Here is a 22,010-nt window from a genome sequence, read left to right as displayed (position 1 = left end):
CTGTGGATAACTGCCACACCGTAGAGCACCTTGACCTCTGCAGGGTGGCATGGCGCAAGGAGGCGCTTTGGGAAACAGTTGGTGGATTATTCGGTCTGGCCCTGCCTCTACCCCTGGCCACCGCACTGGCTCGGCCTGTGCCCACACCCTGACTTGGGCCTCCGCGTCCTCGCCCGCGTCCACGTCCTCTAGGCCTACCCCTACCCCTCAGCATGTTGTATTACCAGTAGTGCAGAAACAGAACGCTGTTATTAAATGTGCCGCTTATTGGCCTGTGGTTGGAGGCTGACTTCGCTTACGGAATGCCAGGAAATAATTTTGCGCAAGCCTGCTGTAACACTTAGCTGGCTGCGTATGAATTATGAGGACAACTACACCCAGCACAGACCCAGAACACTGAGGACAGTCACAGGCAGCCCAAATAGATTTTTTTCCCCAAATGTTTTTGCAAAGGCCCACTGCCTATATTCAATAAATATGTCTTCTGTCCCTGCGTCACCACTACTGGCCCTGGAGTATGTAAAATAACTGCAGACTGTTGCACTGTGGACTGGAATGTGATGTAACAGCCAACACAGAGCCAGGAAATAATTTTGCGCAAGCCTGCTGTAACACTTAGCTGGCTGCGTATGAATTAGGAGGACAACTACACCCAGCACAGACCCAGAACACTGAGGACAGTCACAGGCAGCCCAAATAGATTTTTTCCCCCAAGTGTTTTTGCAAAGGCCCACTGCCTATATTCAATAAATATATGTCTTCTGTCCATGCCTCACCACCACTACTGTCCCTGGAGTATGTATAATTACTGCAGGGCGCAATGCTCTGCACGGCCGATATACAAAAAAAAAAAAATGTGCAACACTGCAAAAAGCAGCCTCCACACTACTGCACACGGTTAGATGTGGCCCTAAGAAGGACCGTTGGGGTTCTTGAAGCCTAAAATACTCCTAACACTCTCCCTATAGCAGCTCCGGCACCAGCAGCACTTTCCCTGATCTCTGTCAGAATGCATCTGTGGCGAGCCGCGGGAGGGGCCGATTTTTATACTCGGGGGACACCTGATCTCGCCAGCCACTCACTGCAGGGGGGTGGTATAGGGCTTGAACGTCGCAGGGGGAAGTTGTAATGCCTTCCCTGTCTTTCTATTGGCCAGAAAAGCGCGCCAACGTCTCAGAGATGAAAGTGAAAGTAACTCGAACATCGCGTGGTACTTGTCACGAGTAACGAGCATCTCGAACACGCTAATACTCGAACGAGTATCAAGCTCGGATGAGTACGTTCGCTCATCTCTAATCATAATTTAAATTTATAGATTCTGAGCATAATAAAACAGGGGTGTATGAACCTGCATAGCAATAGCATATAACAATAGTACACGGTGTTGGCTAGAATTACCGTGTACATATGTGTAACCATGAGAACCTTCCGTAAACAGATGCCGTGGTCTTGCCCGTCTTTACTCCTCCCCACACAAGGGGTGGCGCCCACTACAGCGACGTCTGAGTCACGTGCTTCCGTGTCACCGGGTACGCACAGTGCAGGGCAGGACGCCGCTGGACGCCGGAGGAGGACGGGAACCACGAGACCAGCAAATCAGCAAAGGTAATAATCAGTTATTTTACATATTGTATGCATATATAGATGTGTCTTTTATGTGATTAGTATGTACTTGAGGAAGTCTTGCTAAGACGAAATGCGTTGTACAATAAACGGAGCGGAGGAAAATAATTACTGACCGGGATGTGTATGTTCTAAGGAGCGCGGTATCCATATTTAAACATACAGATTGCTTATGAAGCTATGCCTGTGGTGTGGCTTGATAGACTATACTGCAATCTGACAGGGAATGTAATACTATGGCATGATCACAAGTTGAAGTCCCCTATAGGGACTAAAGAAAAATGTAAAAATAGTTTTAAAAAAATGTTTTGTTTATTATTAAAAAATGTAAAGTTTAAGAAAGAAGCTTTTATCATATTTAGAATTTTTTTTAAAAACCCATGCGATGTGATGTTTTCCACTGAAATCAATGGAAAACACTTGCAATCTCAATACACAGTAGTGAAAAATGAAAACAACACAACCTATAAAACTCATCTATTCCAGGTGTAATTCTTGACACATACAACTTGATAGGTGCAGCACATTTTGTCTAAAAGGGCGGGACAATCTGAAGGAGGTCACATGATCAGCAAATGAGCTCTTTACCTGCAGTGATGGAATGCCACACTCCAATGTCACGTCACCATCGGGAACAAGTGAGGTCTGAACCCAAAGTGAACATTCTAATTGCATAAGTATATCATATATGGACCACACACACTTCCACCTATATTTTTAGCTGATCAGGCACCCCTCTTATGTTCAAAATGACCCTCTTACATGTAGAAACATACACTGGAAGTATTTTATTATTTTACCCCCCACCCCCTTGTATTTCTACCCTATATACGAACATATTGTTTTTATCACATTTGAAACCACACCTTAAATTTTTTGCCTGGAGCTGCTTGAAGCATAAATCTTCCATCAAACAAATGAGAAAATGGCCCATGACCTGAAACAAATCAATAGAAATATGTGACCTTTTGAAAAAAATGTTTACGCAGAGAATCTGTTGTCTCACATGTCTGTTAGGTAAATACTTGCATATACATACCTATATTCATTATATAAATCAATACATACCCAAGTCATGGCACAGGCCTGCAATCTCGACACACAAAACATCTTTTTCATCTATTTTCAGCTCTTTTTGCCTCTTCTGTAACTCCTTTACAAGGCATCCTGCCAGGTAAGCCACACTATTAAATTGAAATGAAATAGTTAAATTACATGGCCTCTTTAGGAGAGTTTTTTTGCAAATCAATATTAATTACTGTAATAAGGCTAGCCACATAAAATTGCAATTCTCTGAAAAATAATCTTCCCATAAAATACAACCTTTATTATTAAGTATCTAAAATGACTGACTGACCAATACTTTTCCCACTCAGTAACTGAGGGCTGAGCCTATCTTGCCCTATACTGCCCTACTTTTTATCTCCTACCTGAGGAGTCACTGCCCTGATGGGAGCGACCACTTCACAACCTAGCTGCATGGGATTTTACTGTGGCTCATTTAATTATACTTCAATAGCCCGTTAGAATCGGTGATTTGCAAGAACCTGATATTTTCTACTATTGACCACTATGAACATCTGTAGTTGGAGTTGTACATGGTACAACCACTATTTTTTCTGGCACCATCTAGACAAATCATTTAAAGGATTACTGCCCTATTTTTTTAACATATGACCGTGCAGTATATGAATATTTTGTGTGTTTTTTGTTTTTTTTTAAAGAAGTGTTAAGTTTTGTTGCTATGGTTTTCTAAAATAGTTCAATGTGAGCTGCTTCTAGCTCTGTCCTTTATCTGTCTCCCTGTGTAACCCAGTGCTGTTGAGATGAGATACCCAGAGGGCAGTTCCTTAAAGTGAGGAGAAACTGTTCACAAGAATCAGATTTCAAAAGGTAGGGGGGTGAACTACAGGATAGATTTCCTCATAGGTATTATCCAAGGGAGGTTTTGAGGAGGCTTTTCTACATGCACGGGAAAAAGCATAGAGCGGAACTTCTGGTACCACGGAAAAAGGATTCTACGGAGGTCATTAGAGTGATAGGGACGTATGATACGGGTGCCACGAAAGCTAGGGAAGTTTTCCAACGCTACTGGGCCATACGTATAGATGATAAGGAGATTAAAGATCATATTCCCAAGTCTCCATCAATCACATTTCATCGAGGGAGGAATCTAAAAGATAGACTGTTAGAGAGCCATCTGCCAAATGTGGCTGGGTAGAAACATATTTAAAGGTACCTTCCCTTGCTTGGATTGCTCTGCTTGTACCCATATTATGAAGGGTTCCTCCTTTACTAGTGCAGTGACTACGACCATATTCCATAACAGAGAATTCATTAACTGCAAAACGGACAATGTGGTGTATATGGCCACATGTGCCTGCCCAAAGAACTACATGGGTAAGACCGTTCAACAGTTGAGGAGGCGAATACAGGCGCATCTGGGAAACATAAGGAGGAGATAGGCTACCCCACTATCTAACCGTATGTGGCAGGTACATGATTGGCAATCTGAAAGAGCTAAAGTTTCAAGGTTTCGAACAGATCAGAACCTATGGTATGTCAACCTATGTCAATTTTGACAACGGCATTTAAATCCCCTTAACGATGTTCAGGGGTCTCGTACAGCCCACCCACGATGTGATCGTAGGAAGCCGTGCGGGTGTCATGGCAGCCGGGGGCCTTCTGAATGGCCCAAGGTCTGTCTTAGCAGACTGCCTATCAACTCATCCCTAGGGGGTGGCTTGATAAACTGCCTACCCGATCGCAGTATGATGTAATGCTATGGCATGACATTATGCTGCAGGAGCGATCAAGGCATCACTAGTTGTGGTCCCCTAGGGGGACTGAAAAAAATGAATATTCAGAACAATAAAGTTTTACTAAATATTAAAGGGGTTGTCCCGCGAAAGCAAGTGGGGTTCAGCACTTCTGTATGGCCGTATTAATGCACTTCGTAATGTACATCGTGCATTAATTATGAGCCATACAGAAGTTATTCACTTACCTGTTTCGTTGCTAGCGTCCTCGTCTCCATGGAGCCGTCTAATTTCAGGGTCTAATCGCCCGATTAGACGCGCTTGCGCAGTCCGGTCTTCTCCCTTCTGAATGGGGCCGCTCGTGCCGGAGAGCTGCTCCTCGTAGCTCCGCCCCATCACGTGTGCCGATTCCAGCCAATCAGGAGGCTGGAATCGGCAATGGAACGCACAGAGCCCACGGTGCACCATGGGAGAAGACCTGCGGTCCACCGTGGGTGAAGATCCCGGCGGCCATCTTCGCAAGGTAAGTAAGAAGTCACCGTAGCGCGGGGATTCGGGTAAGTACTATCCGGTTTTTTTTTTAAACCCCTGCATCAGGTTTGTCTGGCGCCGAACGGGGGGGCTATTGAAAAAAAAAAAAAAAACGTTTCGGCGCGGGACAACCCCTTTAAGTTAAAAAAGTAATAAAATTAAGAAAAAAACTTTTGCCATATTTACAATAAAATAATCTAAATGATAAAATAAAAATACATATTTGGCATCACTGCGTCCGTAAAGGTCACATCTATCAAAGTAATGCATTATTTAATCGAACAGTGAACGTCGTCCAAAAAATAAATAAATAAAGAACGCCAGAAATGCACTTTTTTGGTTACCCTATCTCCAAGAAAAAATGCGATAAAACGGTATCAAAAAGTCATATGTATTCCAAAATGGTACCAACGCATTCCAAAATGGTACTAACGCAAACTACAGGTTGTCCCGAAAAAAAATGAGCCATCTTACAAGTCTGTTGATGGAAAACTAAAAAAGTTATTGCGCGCAGAAGATGGCGGCTGAAAATAATTTTAAAAAATTAAATGTCTTCGAAAAAAAATGAAAGTAGTACAGCAAAAAAACGTATATAAGTTTGGTATCGTAGTAATCTTACTGAGCCATAGAATAAACTTATGTCATTTTTTCACAGAGGCAAGGAAAGTCTGTGTATAAGTTTAACTAGCCCTTCACAGTGAAGACTAAAATATAGATACTTTATTATTATCCTTTAAATTCATACATACATTGGCTTACATGAACAAGCACAAAAATTCAACGACAAGGGAAAATCTAACTAACTGCCGGAATTGAGGCCGTTATGATTTTGGGAAACACTTCATCTAATATATTATAGAGTGTCTTAATAATTTGGTGGAATTCCAGTAGATTCCCTCTGCCGGACTAATGTAGGATTGAATGCCAATTAGACAACAAGCAGTAGGGTAAGGCCATATGCCACTCAATATATATAGCAAGTTTCTGAGATGGCTCAAAGGTAGAGGAGCTTATATAAAAACTTGAAATTCATCAGATTGGTGATACACCCTGACAAACATCAAGATGATATCAGTTCTCAACCAGGAACTTAATTAAGAATTTGATGCATGTCAGGTGAGTAAGAATAGTTCTGACGTAAATCTTAGAAGATGAAAAAACGGCTCATAATTCTGATGTAAGTTTTTAAAAATAAGAACGGCTCGATGCGTTTTCCTGTTGTATTTTAGACGGTTCATCAGGAGCTAATGTTACACCAGTCAGACTTCATGTGGTTTACTGAATTGTGTGTATATCTCAGAACTAATTTGCCCTTATCGTTATAGGACAAATACCCTGGTATTCAATACGACACCGACCCCTTATATTTAGATGTCAGTGTTCATCATCATCCTAACAATATGCTAGAATCAATGAAAACTCCCATAGGTCAGGACTTTTTAGAGGGAGCGACGAGCTACAGTTGTCGGCATCCACGGGATAACACCGGTCGTAATGATAGGAAGTGTACACCGTGTAGCAGATACCGCTAAAATAATGTAGTCGCACAAGACGCACCGCAAGATGGCGGAATGTTTTTGTTTTTTTTTCATTTTACTTCACTTAGAATTTTTTTTATTTTTCAGTACAATATACGGTACATTAAGTAGGACCACTGAAAAATACAACCCGTCTTGCAAGAAACAAGCCCTCATACAGCTACGTTGATGGATAAGTAAAGGAGTAAGGGGGCGGGGAAGAAAAAACAAAAATGATTTTAAAATAGGGCTGCGTCGTTAAGAGGTTAATATTGAATGTGCTGTCAAGAAAATATGCTGCCATCATTTTATAGAATCTGGTGGCCCCAACTGAAAGCTTTAACAGATGTTGTAAAGCATATTTTTCAAAAGAGAGGGAGATTGACTCAATATTTTACCTAAAAACTATTTATTTTCATTTTCACAATATGTATTTTTTAATTTAAATCCAGAGCAGTGGTGGATTGTGGGTTGTCAGGGATTAATAAAATGGGATTACTTATTGTTATGTAATAATTTTGTTTTTTAATGATGCCTGGAAATAAAGCAATTACTTTAAGAGTTGTTATGTAGTTGAATGTAGGAGTTAGTTTTATATTAGAATACAGTACAAAACAAAATATAAAATGAAGAAACTGAAATATTCACGTACCCAATGGAGTGCTCAAATCTGTTGTGGGAAGCTCCTGGAAAAACATAATACTTGGCACTTAGCTGTTTAATATTTCGCAGGCGCTGGAACTGAGGAGTGTCAATAATGTAGACTAACAAGGGGTGTAATTCAATGTGGCCGTGTACTGGATCATTGAAGATCTAATGTGAAAACAAAAAGATACAAAGTCAGAATTCCCAACAGACAATATCATCCTCGGCTTCATTGTGGGCATCAATGAGACTGTAGTGCATCAGTAAATTCTTCCATCTTATCCTCTCGGTGGGCCATGCATTCGCCTAGTGCAACCAATTCAGAATGTATGGCTATGAAGCATTTGTGTGTAAGTCATTTATCACAGCTAAATAAAAATTAAATCTATAATTTCTAGATACTCAATGGGATCTCCTCCCCTTCATCTTCTGCATATCGGCACTGTTGCGGTGTGTCGTTCGCACTGGCCGTTGCTGTTATGGCCACCACAACATATCTTACTATGCAAGAGTATTTGTAATGTCTTATGTGAAATTCACAGTTTGGCCATCTTCACACCATTCCCATCCCCCTTTCCCTCCCCCCTTCCCCCCTTCCCCTTGTTCTTCTCTCTCAATGTACAGGGCTTTAATTCTCCTAATAAATGATCAAAATCTTTCCGTTATTATAAGAGTCCATGCCGACATATGCCTACAAGAAATCCACTCCTCCACCAATTGCACTCCGCGCTATCTCTCCTCTCATGACCCCACCTTTTTCTCAGCAACCACTCCATCCAAAACAAAGGAAGTCACAATATGTTTTGGCCGATCATTCTCCTTTACCCACACATCAACTATTTCCAAACCCCAAAGACCGTTATCTACTACTTACGGGTATAATCCAAGATGTCCTGGTAACCATTGTTTCATACTATACCCCGAATTCTAGACAAACCCACTTACTTGTAAAATTGCTTGAACTTGTGGAGACAAAAATGGGACAGGCATACTGTGCGGGGACTCGAATTGTATCTTAGACCCGGGCCTGGACAGAAATGCCATAACTCCTCTGACACCCCTGCCGCCACCCCAACACTCCATATCGCATAGCTTTGGAGTACTTCTCACCCAGCACCATCTAGTCGACTCTTGGAGGGAAATCAACCCCACTAAACAATCAATCACTGGAAACGGCCATATAGTTACAGATACAGGAGGTTGTGTGAGTGTCTGTTTCATTGGTGTCCTCCACAGGTGTAATTTGCTCCCGCGTTTGGCTGCCTGCATGCTAAGGTGGTGCATGTTCCCTATATAGGAGAATAGACCACATTCTAATACCCGCCTCCTTTGTGCCGCGAATAACATATTCCAAAATTCTTTCCGTTCCCTGGTCAGACCACAGCCCGATATCAATATCTTGCAACTCTTTAATGACTAAGCCTACTAATACCACATGGTCCATCAACGACTCCCTTCTAGCACTCCCCAAAGTGCTGTCTTTAACACCACAACTTGAAGAATATTTTACTATAAACAGCCCCTCCACTTCTTCGCCCATCTCACTGTGGGAGGTGCATAAGGTTGTGCTCCGCGGCACTCTTATCCAAAAATCAGCCCGGTAAAAGATAGAATGCCTATCTCGGCAACTAGAATTAGAGCAAAAAAATAAAACCGCTGAGAGTTAAAGGGGTTGTCCCGCGGCAGCAAGTGGGGTTAAGCACTTCTGTATGGCCATATTAATGCACTTTGTAATATACATCGTGCATTAAATATTGGCCATACAGAAGTTATACACTTACCCCCTCCTAGTGCTGGCATCCCCGTCTCCATGGCGACGAGCAAACTGCTTCTCTGGTCGCCGGAACAGTCGCGCTTGCGCTGAGAGAAATCCCCTTCTGTAAGGTCCTTGCTCACAAGCTGCGTCCTGGCTCCTCCCCCTTCTCGGCGTCATCGCGTAGCTCCGCCCCCGTCACATGGTGCCGATCAGCCAATGAGGTGGCTGGAATCGGCAATGGAGCTCAGACATAGAAGAACATCCACAGTGCACCATGGGAGAAGACCCGTGGTGCATCGTGGGAGAAGACGAGCGGCAGCCATCTTGGAAAGAAGATTTTTTTAAGTTGCTGAACGGGGATTCAGGTAAGGGATTTTTTTTTTAATAACACCTGGCAGCAGTATTCTTTTACAGGTACTGGGGGACTGGGCAAAAAAAAAATTTCACTTTAGGCGCGGGACAACCCCTTTAATAAACGTTTGGGACCGGATGGCTTTTCTTCCTCTTACTATCTTACAAATTACTTTAATGCCATCCGAGACGGACAACAAGTAAGTCAGACTTCTCTTTTGGCAGCCATCTCAATGATTTAAAAGCCTGAGAGAGATCTGCTGGATAAAAAGAGCTATCAGCCTATATCCTTAATTAACGTTGATAATAAAGCTCAATCAAAATCCTAGCCTCAAATTTAAATGCAGCTCTACCATCAATAATAGGAAAGGACCAAGTAGGGTTTATCTCCGGATGCCAGGCCCCTGACAGTATCTGTCGAATTACCCACCTCACACACATCTGTCAAACCAGGGGCATGCCTGCAACGTTGCTCTCCTTGGATGTATGCAAGGCTTTTGACACTCTAAGTTGGTTATACATGTTTTCAGTACTGGAACACTGGAAATTTCCTACTAAATTTCTTACTTTGCTATGAATTTTATATACTTCCCCTAAAGCCTTTGTTCCCTACAAGGGTTTTTGCTCAGATAATATCTTGATCCTAGGAGGCACAAGACAGGGCTGCCCATTGTTGTTTTTTTCGAGCCATAGAACCATTAGCAATTCGTAACAACCCTGAAATTAACCCCTTAATGACATGGCCTATTTTCAGCTTTAGGACGCAATGATTTTTGGCGAATTTTCTTCTCCATTCATCAAAAGTCATAACTTTTTTATTTTTCTGTCGACGCGGCTTGTTTTTTGCGTGGCGAACTGTCGTTTTTGTATCGGTGCCACTTTTGGGTACATTTGACTATATTGTAAAACTTGTATTTTTTTTTTAATGATAGCAGGGAGAGAAAACGCATCAATTCTGCTATAGATTTTTTTTTTTACAGCATTAATCATGCAGCATAAATGACACAATCCATTTTTTCTGCGGGTCGGTACGGTTACAACGATACCAAAATTCTTACATTTTTTTTGTTTTTTCCACTTTTCTGCAATAAAAACCCTTTTTTTGGAAATCTTTTTTTTTTCTTCTAAATCGCTGCATTCAAAGTCCTGTAACGTTTTTATTTTTTTATGTACGGAGCTCTGTGAGGGCTTATTATTTGCGAGACGAGCTGTAGTTTTTATTGGTACCATTTTGGGGTACATACGGCTTTTTTGATCACTTTTATTGCGTTTTTAGTGAGGCAACATGCTAAAAATTAGCATTTTGCCGCAGTTTTTTAGCTTTTTTTTTCCGCTCACACTCAAAAGCATGTGCAGCTTATTGTACGAGTTGTTACAGACGCGACAATACTAAATATGTGGGGTTTAAATTTGTTTTAACTTTTTTATGCTAATATGAGAAAAAGCATAAAAAAGGGGGTTTTATCCTTTTTTTTATTTTTTTTAATCTTTTTTTTTTTTTTTAAACACAACTTATGCCCACTGGGGGACTTTGACCACAGTACTGCCCATCGCTGTGATAAGGCATGGCAGGGCTACTGCCCTGCCATGCCTTATCGCTTATACAACGATAATAGGCATTGGCAATACAGGCCGGGCTCTCGCGATAACATCGTGGGAGCCGGCTGCAGACACAGAGGGAGCGCGCTCCCTCTGTGAACTCTTTCCCTGCCGCGATCTACGTAGATCGCGGCAGGGAAGGGGTTAACAGCGGGACGCCGGCTGTGACTGACAGCCGGCTTCCGCTGCGGGATAGCGCGAGCTCATATGTGATCTCGCGCTATCCCCAGGACGTAAGTTTACGCCCTGTTGTGGGAAGTACCCTGCTCCCAGGGCGTAAACGTACGCCCTGTAGTGGGAAGGGGTTAAAGGAATCAAAATTGCTTCTATCCACCATAAAACTGGGATGTTTGCAGAGGATATATTGGATATAATATCCTCTCCTCATACCACCATCCCTAAACATCCCTAAGCAGAGCTGCCCAGGTTCGGGTCTCTATCTGACCAGATCAATAATGCAAAGTCAAAAGTTTTCAACCTCACACTACCCCCACACACTGTCTTCCTACATCAATCCAATTACCCTTTTAAGTGAGTGATGGGGACATTGGGCTACTTGGGCATAAATCTAACAAACTCCTACACCTCACTATATTCGCAAAACTACATCCCACTCCTCTGTAAACTCAGATGACTTTTAGAACGCTGGGACTGATATTATATCTCATGGATTGGAAGAGTGAATTCCCTAAAGATTACATTTCTCCTTAAACTCCTTTACTTCTTTAGAGCTCTTCTTGTACATATACCTGGGCACATCCTGAAGACACTTCAGCAGATGACCCTCAGCTTTATCTAGAATACCTCTATTCCTAGGGTGTTGTGTTCCACTTTGTATAGACATAGACTGCAGGGAGGATTGGGAGGCCCAAGCATATTAAAATATTACCAAGCAGCCCAGGTGGCCCTCCTCCATTCCACAACTAATGCCCCTCTTTGGCTTGCTCTAGAGGCCATGGAGATATACCCTCTCACAGTGGACTTGATCTTATGGACCCCCCTCCCGACCTATAGACCATCCATTTCTAACCCCATTATAGAACATTTCCTCAAAGTTTAGGTTACCAGAAATACTTTGGAAAATTAATCTCCCATCATTCATCCCTATTACCATTTTTGCATAACCCTTTATACCCACCCAGACTTGACTCCCCACTCTCTTTTAAGAATTGGACAAACAAAGGCATTTCCAAAATATATCACATTCTCTCATTAGACGGCTTGGTTACATTCCCTACCCTTTCTAAGAAGTCTGACCTACCACCTTTTGAAATATTCCGTTATCTGCAGCTTAAGAATTTCATACCCTCTTTTCTCAGAAAAATAAACTCCCCATTAAAAACATTTTGTCTTAAATACTCACAAGCAAAAGACCTTATCACGCAAATCTATTCAGGTCTTGTACATTCTTCATACTGTTAGCAAGTATCATATGTAGCAAGATGGGAACAGGATATAGGCAACATTCTAGACGACGAATGGTCCCAGATTGAGGTGCATGTAATACACTAGTGTTAGAAACTTAATTAATCACCGAGGGAGAAAATTCTTCAAATAATTTCAAACGATTCACTGAGGAAGAATCTGTTATTAAAACCAACTAACTTTATTAGAAAATTTATTAAAAAAATTTGACAGAACAAAAACATATATAGCAAAAAAAAAGGGGAACTACTGGGTATGAAGTATTCCTTCGTTCCTCATAGAAAACCCGTACAAAAGAACCATGCAGTGTTACAGATACTAAACACTAAGTAACTTATGGGACCTATAGTCAGGAGGTTAGATGCAGCTCTCCTACTAATTGCTCAAGTGTAGTTCAGTGTTCGGGAAGGAAATTTCCTTTTTGTTACAATCTCGCACACCAGGGGTTAATCTCGGCATCGATGTAGCCGCCCAGCGGATGGTACCGGGCAGCCGGCTAACACTAGGTCTGACTGACTAAGAAGATAAATTAATCTCACTAATTACTGCTGTCCCGAGACAGCCGACCACCTTTTAACAGTGTTCAGTACTGTTTGGGGCAGTTAGGACTCTTACACCATAGAGATCAGCAATCTGGGGGAAATCTGGAGGGTAATAAAAGTGATGAGAAACTGCTAGCACAAGCGCAGGGACACAAGAAAAATTAACCCCTGGTGTGCTACAGTTCAGCGTTATAACGCATATAGGAGTGTATCCCTGGGACTAAAAGTGACATCATACAATGAGCCCCAGTGGGATCACTGGTGTGTGAGGGACACAGGTCTTTGCACACACATTTAACCCTTTCAGCGCTGGAGTATTTTATAATCCTTGCTGAATAGGGATAAAGTTGGAACTATTTAATATATTAGTGTTCCTAACAAATCCTAGTAGTACAAGTTCGTGTACCCGGTCAACATGCACACACTTAACCCTTCATATGCCGGAGTGTTATATATCCTCTTATAAAGAAGGATAAAGTGGTAACTCTCTATCTTATCGGTGTTCCTGACTAATCCGATTAGTACAGGTTGATGTATTGAACATTGACCAAGTTGTGCATATTTAACCTCTTTAGCGCTGAAATACTGCACCACTTCTGAGTAATCAGGGAAGTGGGCAGTTCCTACTCTGGAAAAATCCTTGCCAGTTACCCCAATCTGTCCATGACAATAAAGAAGGACTTAACCCCCTACGGTCTGAACACTAATGTTTTATAATCACTTTAAAGAAGTGAAGTGATTATCTCTCAAACATAGCACAGAGCATCATCCTGTATTTGTACACAAGTGATATCTACTGTATACGATACCCGAAAAACAAGGGGAGATTCTTCCTTGAGAAAGGGACAGGACTGGATGTCGAATGCTCATTTTTTATTTTCCTTTATATTTAATATCTTATAGGGGAGAATTTTGCTGATAACCCAGGGATTTATACACTGGGGCGGCTGTGTACAGCAAACACATTATCTATCTGACTTTCTAAAAAAAATTTTCTTGTTGCAATCTAATCCCTCCACCTGCTATGGTGGATCTTTCACGAGATTGTAACAAAAAGGAAATTTCCTTCCCGAACACTGAACTACACTTGAGCAATTAGTAGGAGAGCAGTATCTAACCTCCTGACTATAGGTCCCATAAGTTACTTAGTGTTTAGTATCTGCAACACTGCATGGTTCTTTTGTACGGGTTTTCTATGAGGAACGAAGGAATACTTCATAGCCAGTAGTTCCCCTTTTTTTCGCTATATATGTTTTTGTTCTGTCAAATTTTTTTAATAAATTTTCTAATAAAGTTAGTTGGTTTTAATAACAGATTCTTCCTCAGTGAAGTGTTAGAAACTTCATATAAAATCCTTCTGCGCTGGTACTTAGTCCCTACTAGAATTGTACATGCGGTTCCCGGCCTCTCTAAAGATTGCTTCTGGGAATGCTCCCCAGAAGACATGTTCCATATATGGTGGTCCTGCCTTCAAGTCAAAAGACTCTGGATTAGAGTATACTTCCTAATGTATACAGTAACTAACCATAACTTGCATAAAAACCCATGGGAAGCCCTACTGAATAAACAGATTGAAAATATACCTCCAAACTCTAGAAAATTGATTTCTTTTCTTCTTCCTAGCGATAAAACAAAGTATTGCTCGATCTTGGCGAAAAGCCTCCTTAGACTTTTTGGTTAAACGCCGAATGAGCTGGTAACTGATCAAAAAAAAACTAACATCTGTAATAGAGGACGAGTGATTTCTGAGCATTTGGACCCCATGGATAGATTACACCCTCCCTGCAACGAAGGCTAGCACATGAACTTCTCTATAAATATAATGCCCGAGGAATAACCTTGGAGCTCCTCCTTCCCCCCTGGGTTGCTGCCCCTTAAGAGAGGAAACTGCCCCCCTCTACCCTCCCACCCTCAGAACATCCCCTCCTTTCTCCCCTCCTAACCTACAATTTGACCCTGGCCAGGCCATTGAAGTTCGTGCACCATTCCTATGACAAACACAACAATGAAAGGTGGTGAAAAAAACCTGGCTATAATGGAATATAATCATCTTGGTACCACTATCCTAGCCAGACTGTACCTCACTTGGTAATTTCTCAACTATATATGCCTACATACATTATCCTACTGTCCTTTGTAAAATTGAAAATTTTCAATAAATGATTGTTAAAAAAAACAAGCCCTCATACAGCTACGCTCACAGAAAAATAGAAGATGCATGGCTTTCCCAACACAGTCACAAAAAAATAGGCTCAATAAGGAAGGGGGAATAAACCCCATCGGTAATGAAGTGGTTGACTGGACATGAAAAGGTGGCAAAAATTAAGAGGAGCAAAATCTTTCACCTGCTCTGCAGACTTGTCGTGAATTGGGGGACAGCAGCATATCAAGAAGGGGTAGTAATGAGACATACCTTGGACATTGGGGGATTTCTGCCTGCCATTTGTATCTGTAGAGGGATTCCAAAGCTGATGCTACAAAACTGAATGAGAAAAAAACATATATTTAATTAAGAACAGGATTGCACTAACAAACCCTTCTGTATTGATCAGTTCTTATGGTGTTCTTATAATCAACCAATAGATGCTAAAGTTGCAGGGGGCCCATAGTCAGACTACATAGCACATACCTGTGAATCTTGTTGATATTAGTCCTGTACCTTGATACTTACCAGTGTAAACAAGATACTGGAACCAGGAAATGTTTGTGTAGTGGCAATAGAAGCTCTATGAATATTATTCTGCGGAGAGCTGAATATATATAACCAGTATGACGTAATATTTGCCAATAAACAAAGATTTTCAACTCCACCCTTGTTCTTAACTTTTATTTTGCAAAGCACAGGTTAACATACTATTCCATGTCCGAGAACGTTGGTTTACTTGCTTCTGGTATCCACCTGTTTAATTACACCCTGGTGGAAATTGAAAGTGTTACACCCAGCGGGAAGGGGGGGGGGGATTCCGTGCTACATGGTAGATATGTACAGAGTCATACCCAAAATAAATGACAGTAAATTGGAATGATTATTATCGGTACAGAAGTCAGTAAGACGTGTGCCCACCATGAGCACCTCTACACTCTTGGATCCTTGTAGGCATTGAATCAATACGTGTTTGGATATCTTGTTGGGGTATGTCTCTCCATGTCTGCATGATTTGTGCAGTTAGTTGCACTGTGTGGTGGGTGGCCATAGTGTAATGCGTGTACTACCTATGCCATCCCTGACATTCTCTATTGGGGATAGATCTGGGGACTACATGTGCCAATCCATGATGGTGACACCTTGCAGGGCGTATCTTGTGATGGCTTTAGTATGTGGACGGGCATTATCCTGTTAGAAGATACTATTTTGGATGGTGGTCATGAAGGGTATGACAAGATGGTGTACCACTTTGTTAACATACTGATGGACAGTTATTGTGCCTTTAACGACTACTAACTCCATCCTGCTTCAACAAGAGGCTGGACAGATATCTGTCTGGGATGATTTAGTGATCCCGCACTGAGCAAGGGGTTGGACCCGATGACCCTGGAGGTCCTTCCAACTCTACCATTCTATGATTCTATGAACACTTTTGACCCTTCTGAGGTATAACAGCATCTATTAAGAAAACAAATTGAAGAATAAATGACTTGGTTTTCTGGGAAAAAAAACTGTTTATTTCTTGGCTTTTTTTCTTTGGTATAGTATGCGGCATCAACCAAAGGTGGTAACTCTCAGCACATCCCCCAGTATAAAACAAGGCTTTCGTCACGCAGTTTTTGAGTCACGTTTTCCTAGCTTTTTTTTTTTTTTTTTTTTAAAGCCTAGAATTTTATGTTTTTTCTGTTTTTGACCATTTTTTCCTCCAAATAAGCCCAAGAAGGGACCTTTCACATGGTACAGAATAAAAGCATTTAGATTTTGTTGTATTTCTTACAGAGTACGCTACAAAATACATCACCTGGCTCCCCATCACCTCCCTGAACAGCACCATGAGACCGGGCACACACGAACGTATTGTTACAGCTCATACCGTGTGCACATAATACGCAGTACCAATCTCCTATAGATGGCCATGTTGCCACTCACACAAATCTTGCGAAATACAAAGTGCAGAATGTTCTAACTTGGCGCATGTTATGCGCACATACATGCTAACAAAGTACATGCTGACTGGCAGTATGCAACAAGTATACAATGTCACTGCGTACTTGCTGTTTGTTGCACACGTCTCTCACAGGCGGCACGCAGCGAGATACGCTAGTGTGAGCCTGGCTTAACTTAGTGTATGGTGATGTTCATTGGTGACAGGTTCCCTTTAAAATGTAGCATTGTCAAACTGTGAAATATTGTTTGGACATCCAGCATAAAGCAGCAGTACAGGTATACAAGCAATGTTTATTCTTGGTGGAGATAGCTTTTTGCATATGCTGGTTACAAACACAGCTGGTAGTTATTGTTGCTTCACTTGGCAGCGATCAAACAGAACTTTGTCATGGTGACATCACCGCACAGAGGCATTTTTCAAGAACAATTACCTAACCAATTAGTTGAAAAACTACAGCAGAGAGAACTCACCGCAGGTCTGTTGTAGGGATTTGTACAACTGTAAAAAAGGTTACTTACCTATCAATAGGGTTGTTTCTGCAAGCGGTGCATGGATTTCTGCAAGTCCTATTCAAAACTTCTACAACAGATCTGCAGTATGTGAACTCTGCCTTAAGCCCCTTTTACATGGCACAATTATCTGGCAAATCGCCCATTAGATTGAGCGATATGCAAGCAGGGAAAGACCGGTCAGATCTTTCATGTAAACCATAAAATCATCGTTGGTTTGCTGCTGCATCGCTCAATTAAACAGGTCGTCTTTCATCTATGAACGACATCCTGTTTACTGGGAATGAAGGCAGGTGGTCCGGAAAGATCCCCGGGCCCCTCCTCCCTTCACTGAGGGATGATCCTCCTGTGCACAGGAGTTACCATTGTTGGGACACTGTGGGGCACTTCAGCGCCCAGCAACAGTTGTCCTCTGTAAAAGGGGCTTTACATTATATCCATCTGTTTGTAGAAAACGTATGCAGTAATTCCAGAGGAAGTCACAGCAGAGGATTGGATAGGTGAGCATAGTGACTTAAAGGGAACCTGTCATCTATCTATGTGTGTGTGTGTGATTTTAAATTAAGTATGGTTCGAAAGTAACCCTTAGGTTTAGTAACTAGAAACAAGGAGACGTAATAAGCAAAAAACTGTTCCTCTAAAGGAACTGGGATAACAGCTCCCAATTGTATTAAGTCCCGAATTCCCTGCTCCAATCTCTCTTGGAGAAGATGGGACTGGTCTGGTGTAATTTAAAACCTTTAAGGGGGAAGGGATGAGAATTCTATTTTGTACCCCAGAGATATATTCTGCAGCACCCAGGGATTCCCAGTTATCTGGCTCCATCTACCTGAGAACTGAGAGAGCCTACTCCCCATGGTCCCTCTATTTTCATCTAGATTCTGGCTATCTTGGGATAAAGAGGGAGCTCTTACCCTTGCCTTCTTTTGGGTAGGACTATCTACCCATTTTGCCTTTCTGATCCCTTGGCTGCTACGCCTGCTTACAAAAGGAAGAATTCTTCTTTGGTAAATAATCAGTTGGAAAACCTTTTGTCTTATCCCCAGCCTTTTCCAGAATCTTGCCTAGTTCTGTCCCGAATAAATACTCTCCCTGGAAGGAAATGGAGCATAGCTTATTTTTGGAGATGGTGTCTCCTGCGCAGGCCTTAAGCCATAGAGTATGCCATGCGTAATTTCCCAGCACCGCATTTTTGGCTTAAAAGCGTACGGATTCTGCTGAGACATCTGCTAGGAATCTGGTGGCCATTTTAAGCAACGGCAAGTACTTAATAATTGCCTCTCTGGAAGTCCTCTGCTTTAGATGATTTTTTTAGCTGCTGGAGCCGCAAGTACATTCAATGTGGCAGAGAGGTGGCTGCTATATTTGTTTCTAAAAGACTACATGTAGTCTCCCACGATTTTTTGAGGAGAAGGTCTGCTTTTTTATCCCTGGGGTCTTTTAGCTTGGAAGAATCCTTAAACGCAAGGAGGTCTTCTTAATTAATTTGACTTCTTGAATATCTAGTTTAGGCACCTCACTCCAGAGTTTCGTATCTTCCGGTGCGAACAAAAGCTTATCTTTAAATACTCGGTTGATAGCCATTTTCTCTGCGTTCTCTCATTCATTTGTTGCGAGATGTTTTAGCGTCTCCTTCACCGGAAAGACTATTTCACAGTGCAACCTTACACCCCAAAACATTTTGTCCTGGACCGAGCGTGGTTTGGATGTCTACTACTTCCATAGTATTTTGAACCGCTTTTAGCAATTCTTCAGTATTACGAGTAGAAAAATAATATTATTTATCGTCTTCGATGATCAGGGGGGACTGATAATTCAGAAAGCTCTCCCTCAGATATGTATCTCTGATAATTCGGATGTAGAAGACATGTAACCCTGAGCACGGGTCCTTTTTTGCTCCTCTAGAGGGACCCTGCTGGGGTTGGGAGACTATAAGACTCCTCACTCACCTAGGTGTCTTCACACACCTTCTAGGTGCTCTCCTTAGGGAGAGGTAATACCCCCCTACTGACCTACGTCATAGGCCTCTCACTAGCCAAGCCTGTGACAGTCATGAAGGACAAAAACAGCTGCATGTGTATGGTTTTCTGGCTTGGTTTTCAATTCCCAATCATTGTTTTAAAAACTTGCTTAAAGAGTCTGATATTAATTTGAAGAAATGCTGCCATCCAATAGGTGGTTCTGCAGAGGTATTGTTCCATCTTCCTTATTTGCATATCTAAGCTCTGGAAACACAGCACAATAGTTTAGATTGCTTATTTTCCATAGTGGCACAAGCTGAGCACAACATATTGGGCACTGAAAGGGCATATCTGTGGTAAACAATCAAAACCACTAAACCAATTGGTATGAGTAACAGACCACTGAAATCAACATGCTTGTCATTATATCCTGCTGTTTGCAGCCTGGACTGCTTAGGAGACCTGACAGGTTTCTGCTAAGAAGAAATGAGTCTATGAAGTAGGGAAGCAACACACAATTCATTTTAAAGTTCTTCTAGTTGACCTTAGAAATGGACAGCAGTTTATCTCTACAGTTAGGCCACTGGCGCACTAGCATATTTGGTGCCATGTGCTGGCCATTTTAATCCACTCTCTCCACACAGCTCTCTGTAAGCAGAGACTCCTCCAACCAGCCTAGGGCTCTGATAGAGTCTCTGGCTTCCAGGCCATGACCGATGGTGGGACTCCCGTCACTTGGGGAGGAAGGAAAAGTCACTCTTCCCGCGCAAAGCTCACTTCTAGGCCAGCTGTCCTTCCCTTCCCCTCTATAGGCTAGCAGCCCCGACTTCTCCGTGCATCCTGCGGAGCCGCCTCCATCGGGGTGAGGCTCAAATCGAGTCCTTGGTTTTCCTACACCAAGCCAAGATTGCAAAAGCTCATAGGTGTCAGAATGATAGATACCCCCCCAAATGGCAAAAACGCCCACAAACGGGAGAAAAAATAACACTCTATATTTTTGCAAATATGTCATTTTAAAGACATATGTTATTTTTCTAGTGCACATGAAAATGAGGATTTGCACCCCAAAATGGATCCCCATGTTTGTCCTGTGTTCAGAAACATTCCAGTCGAGCCCCTAATCTTCTGTTCGTATGCACAACGGGGCCCAAACCGAAAGAATAGACATTTTGCTTGAAGGTGCTTTAGACCCCATTGCATACTTGTAGAGGCCTTAAGTGGCCAAAACGATGGGTTACCCCCAGAAATGACTTCATTTTGAAAACTAGAAATTCATCTAGGGGCCTACTGTGTATATTGACCTTCACAGTTTTTGAATAAATGTAAGCAAAGCAGAAGAAAAAAATTACGATTTTCCTTTTTCTGGCAATTGTATCATTTTAAAAACATTTTTTTGTACAGCACACATATGAATGAAGACTTACACCCCAAAACGGATACCCCTTTTTGTCCTGTGTTCAGAAACATACCCATTGTGGCCCTAATCTTATTTTCATATGCAGAACGGGGCCTAAACCGAAAGGAGCATTACACTTCAACTGCTTTTTTTTTTTTACTTTTACATGATTGCCATTATCCATTGGATAATGGCAACAATGTGACCAAGGATCGCTCACCGCGGCCCTCAGTCACTGCTCTAGGCTCTCGGCTACTCTTAGTAGCTAGGAGATTTTAAATTTCCTGGGCCCTCCCCAGCTTTTGCACTTGCGTCTGCCATTTTGGAAACGGGCTCATGCGCCGAAGTTGGGGGAAGAGTCCGCAGATAAAGATCCCATCAGGATCTTCATCGGATCCATGACAGGAGGTGAAACTAACTCTTTTTTACTTTTACGTGATCGCCGTTATCTATTAGATAAAGGCGATCACGTAACCAAGGAGGAGTAATGATAGAGTGAATCTCAGTTCCCTCATGGCCATGGCTATGAAGGTCATCTGCTTTATGCATCCTTGGTATGGGGGTGAGTGATGAGAGTTCACCCCATCATGACTCTAACCACCTGTTTGACAATCGTCCGCCATCTTAGTCTTGAAAGCTAGAGACACATTATAGCTGCTCTGTTTTTCATGCAGTGCATTGTAGTGTGAGACAGCCCGTTACTCCCCTTTTTCTGAGGTGCAAATATCTTGCTGATAGACTCCATGTCTGACGGGACACATGGCTTTTCAGTATCTGGCATCATTGTCGTACTTGCAATGGTAAGGGAACCTCATTGCCTTCTATAGGCTAAGAACGGTACTACTGCTCAGTTCCATTTCTGACATGCCTAAGCAATGATGTCAGCGCAGGCCGTTGTATTACCCTCTATTCAAATAGCAGAAATAAATATATATTTCTATTGGATTATATATAAAGTGTGTGATGGTTGCAGTATCAAGCACGCCTTCACAGAGCAGTAACTTTACTATGGTTAGGAATGGTACCTACAGGTAATTATCACCTCCATAGATGGGAGGAATAACTGTGTCCTACTACAGTCTGCGTAGCATGGCTTTACAATCCCTGGAGTTTCAAGTTGTCTCATCAGCTTCCATAAACCAGGAGACTATTTACCTCTCAGCCTTAGTACTGATCATACATCGCATGTCACTCTATGCAAGATTCTAAGGAATCTGGGTGATGTAGTACCTAATGTTGTACGGTACAGTCCAGCCTCTTACACTGGTATTATCTCTGAGGCACCTCCTGTTGCCCTGCCAG

General features: G+C 42.1%; 1 protein-coding gene across 1 annotated transcript in view; it reads right to left on the bottom strand.

Moving 5' to 3' along the window:
- LOC136587970 (deoxynucleoside triphosphate triphosphohydrolase SAMHD1-like) overlaps positions 1–15,503 on the bottom strand; it is a 75,608-nt gene extending 60,105 nt beyond the window's left edge. Inside the window, exons 1-5 of the mRNA XM_066586825.1 lie at positions 15,420–15,503; positions 15,162–15,230; positions 7,083–7,243; positions 2,692–2,807; positions 2,490–2,560 (exon numbers count right to left, since the gene is read on the bottom strand). Coding sequence (XP_066442922.1) covers positions 2,490–2,560; positions 2,692–2,807; positions 7,083–7,243; positions 15,162–15,191 — 378 coding nt within the window. The 5' untranslated portion in view covers positions 15,192–15,230; positions 15,420–15,503. The remainder of the gene's footprint in view (positions 1–2,489; positions 2,561–2,691; positions 2,808–7,082; positions 7,244–15,161; positions 15,231–15,419) is intronic.
- Between the last annotated feature and the right edge of the window lie 6,507 nt (positions 15,504–22,010).

Source organism: Eleutherodactylus coqui, chromosome 13 (genome assembly GCF_035609145.1).
Source record: "Eleutherodactylus coqui strain aEleCoq1 chromosome 13, aEleCoq1.hap1, whole genome shotgun sequence".
NCBI classification, from domain to species: Eukaryota; Metazoa; Chordata; class Amphibia; order Anura; family Eleutherodactylidae; genus Eleutherodactylus; species Eleutherodactylus coqui.
The sequence above is the reverse complement of the archived record's forward strand: the minus strand, read 5'-3'. Positions and strand labels throughout refer to the sequence as shown.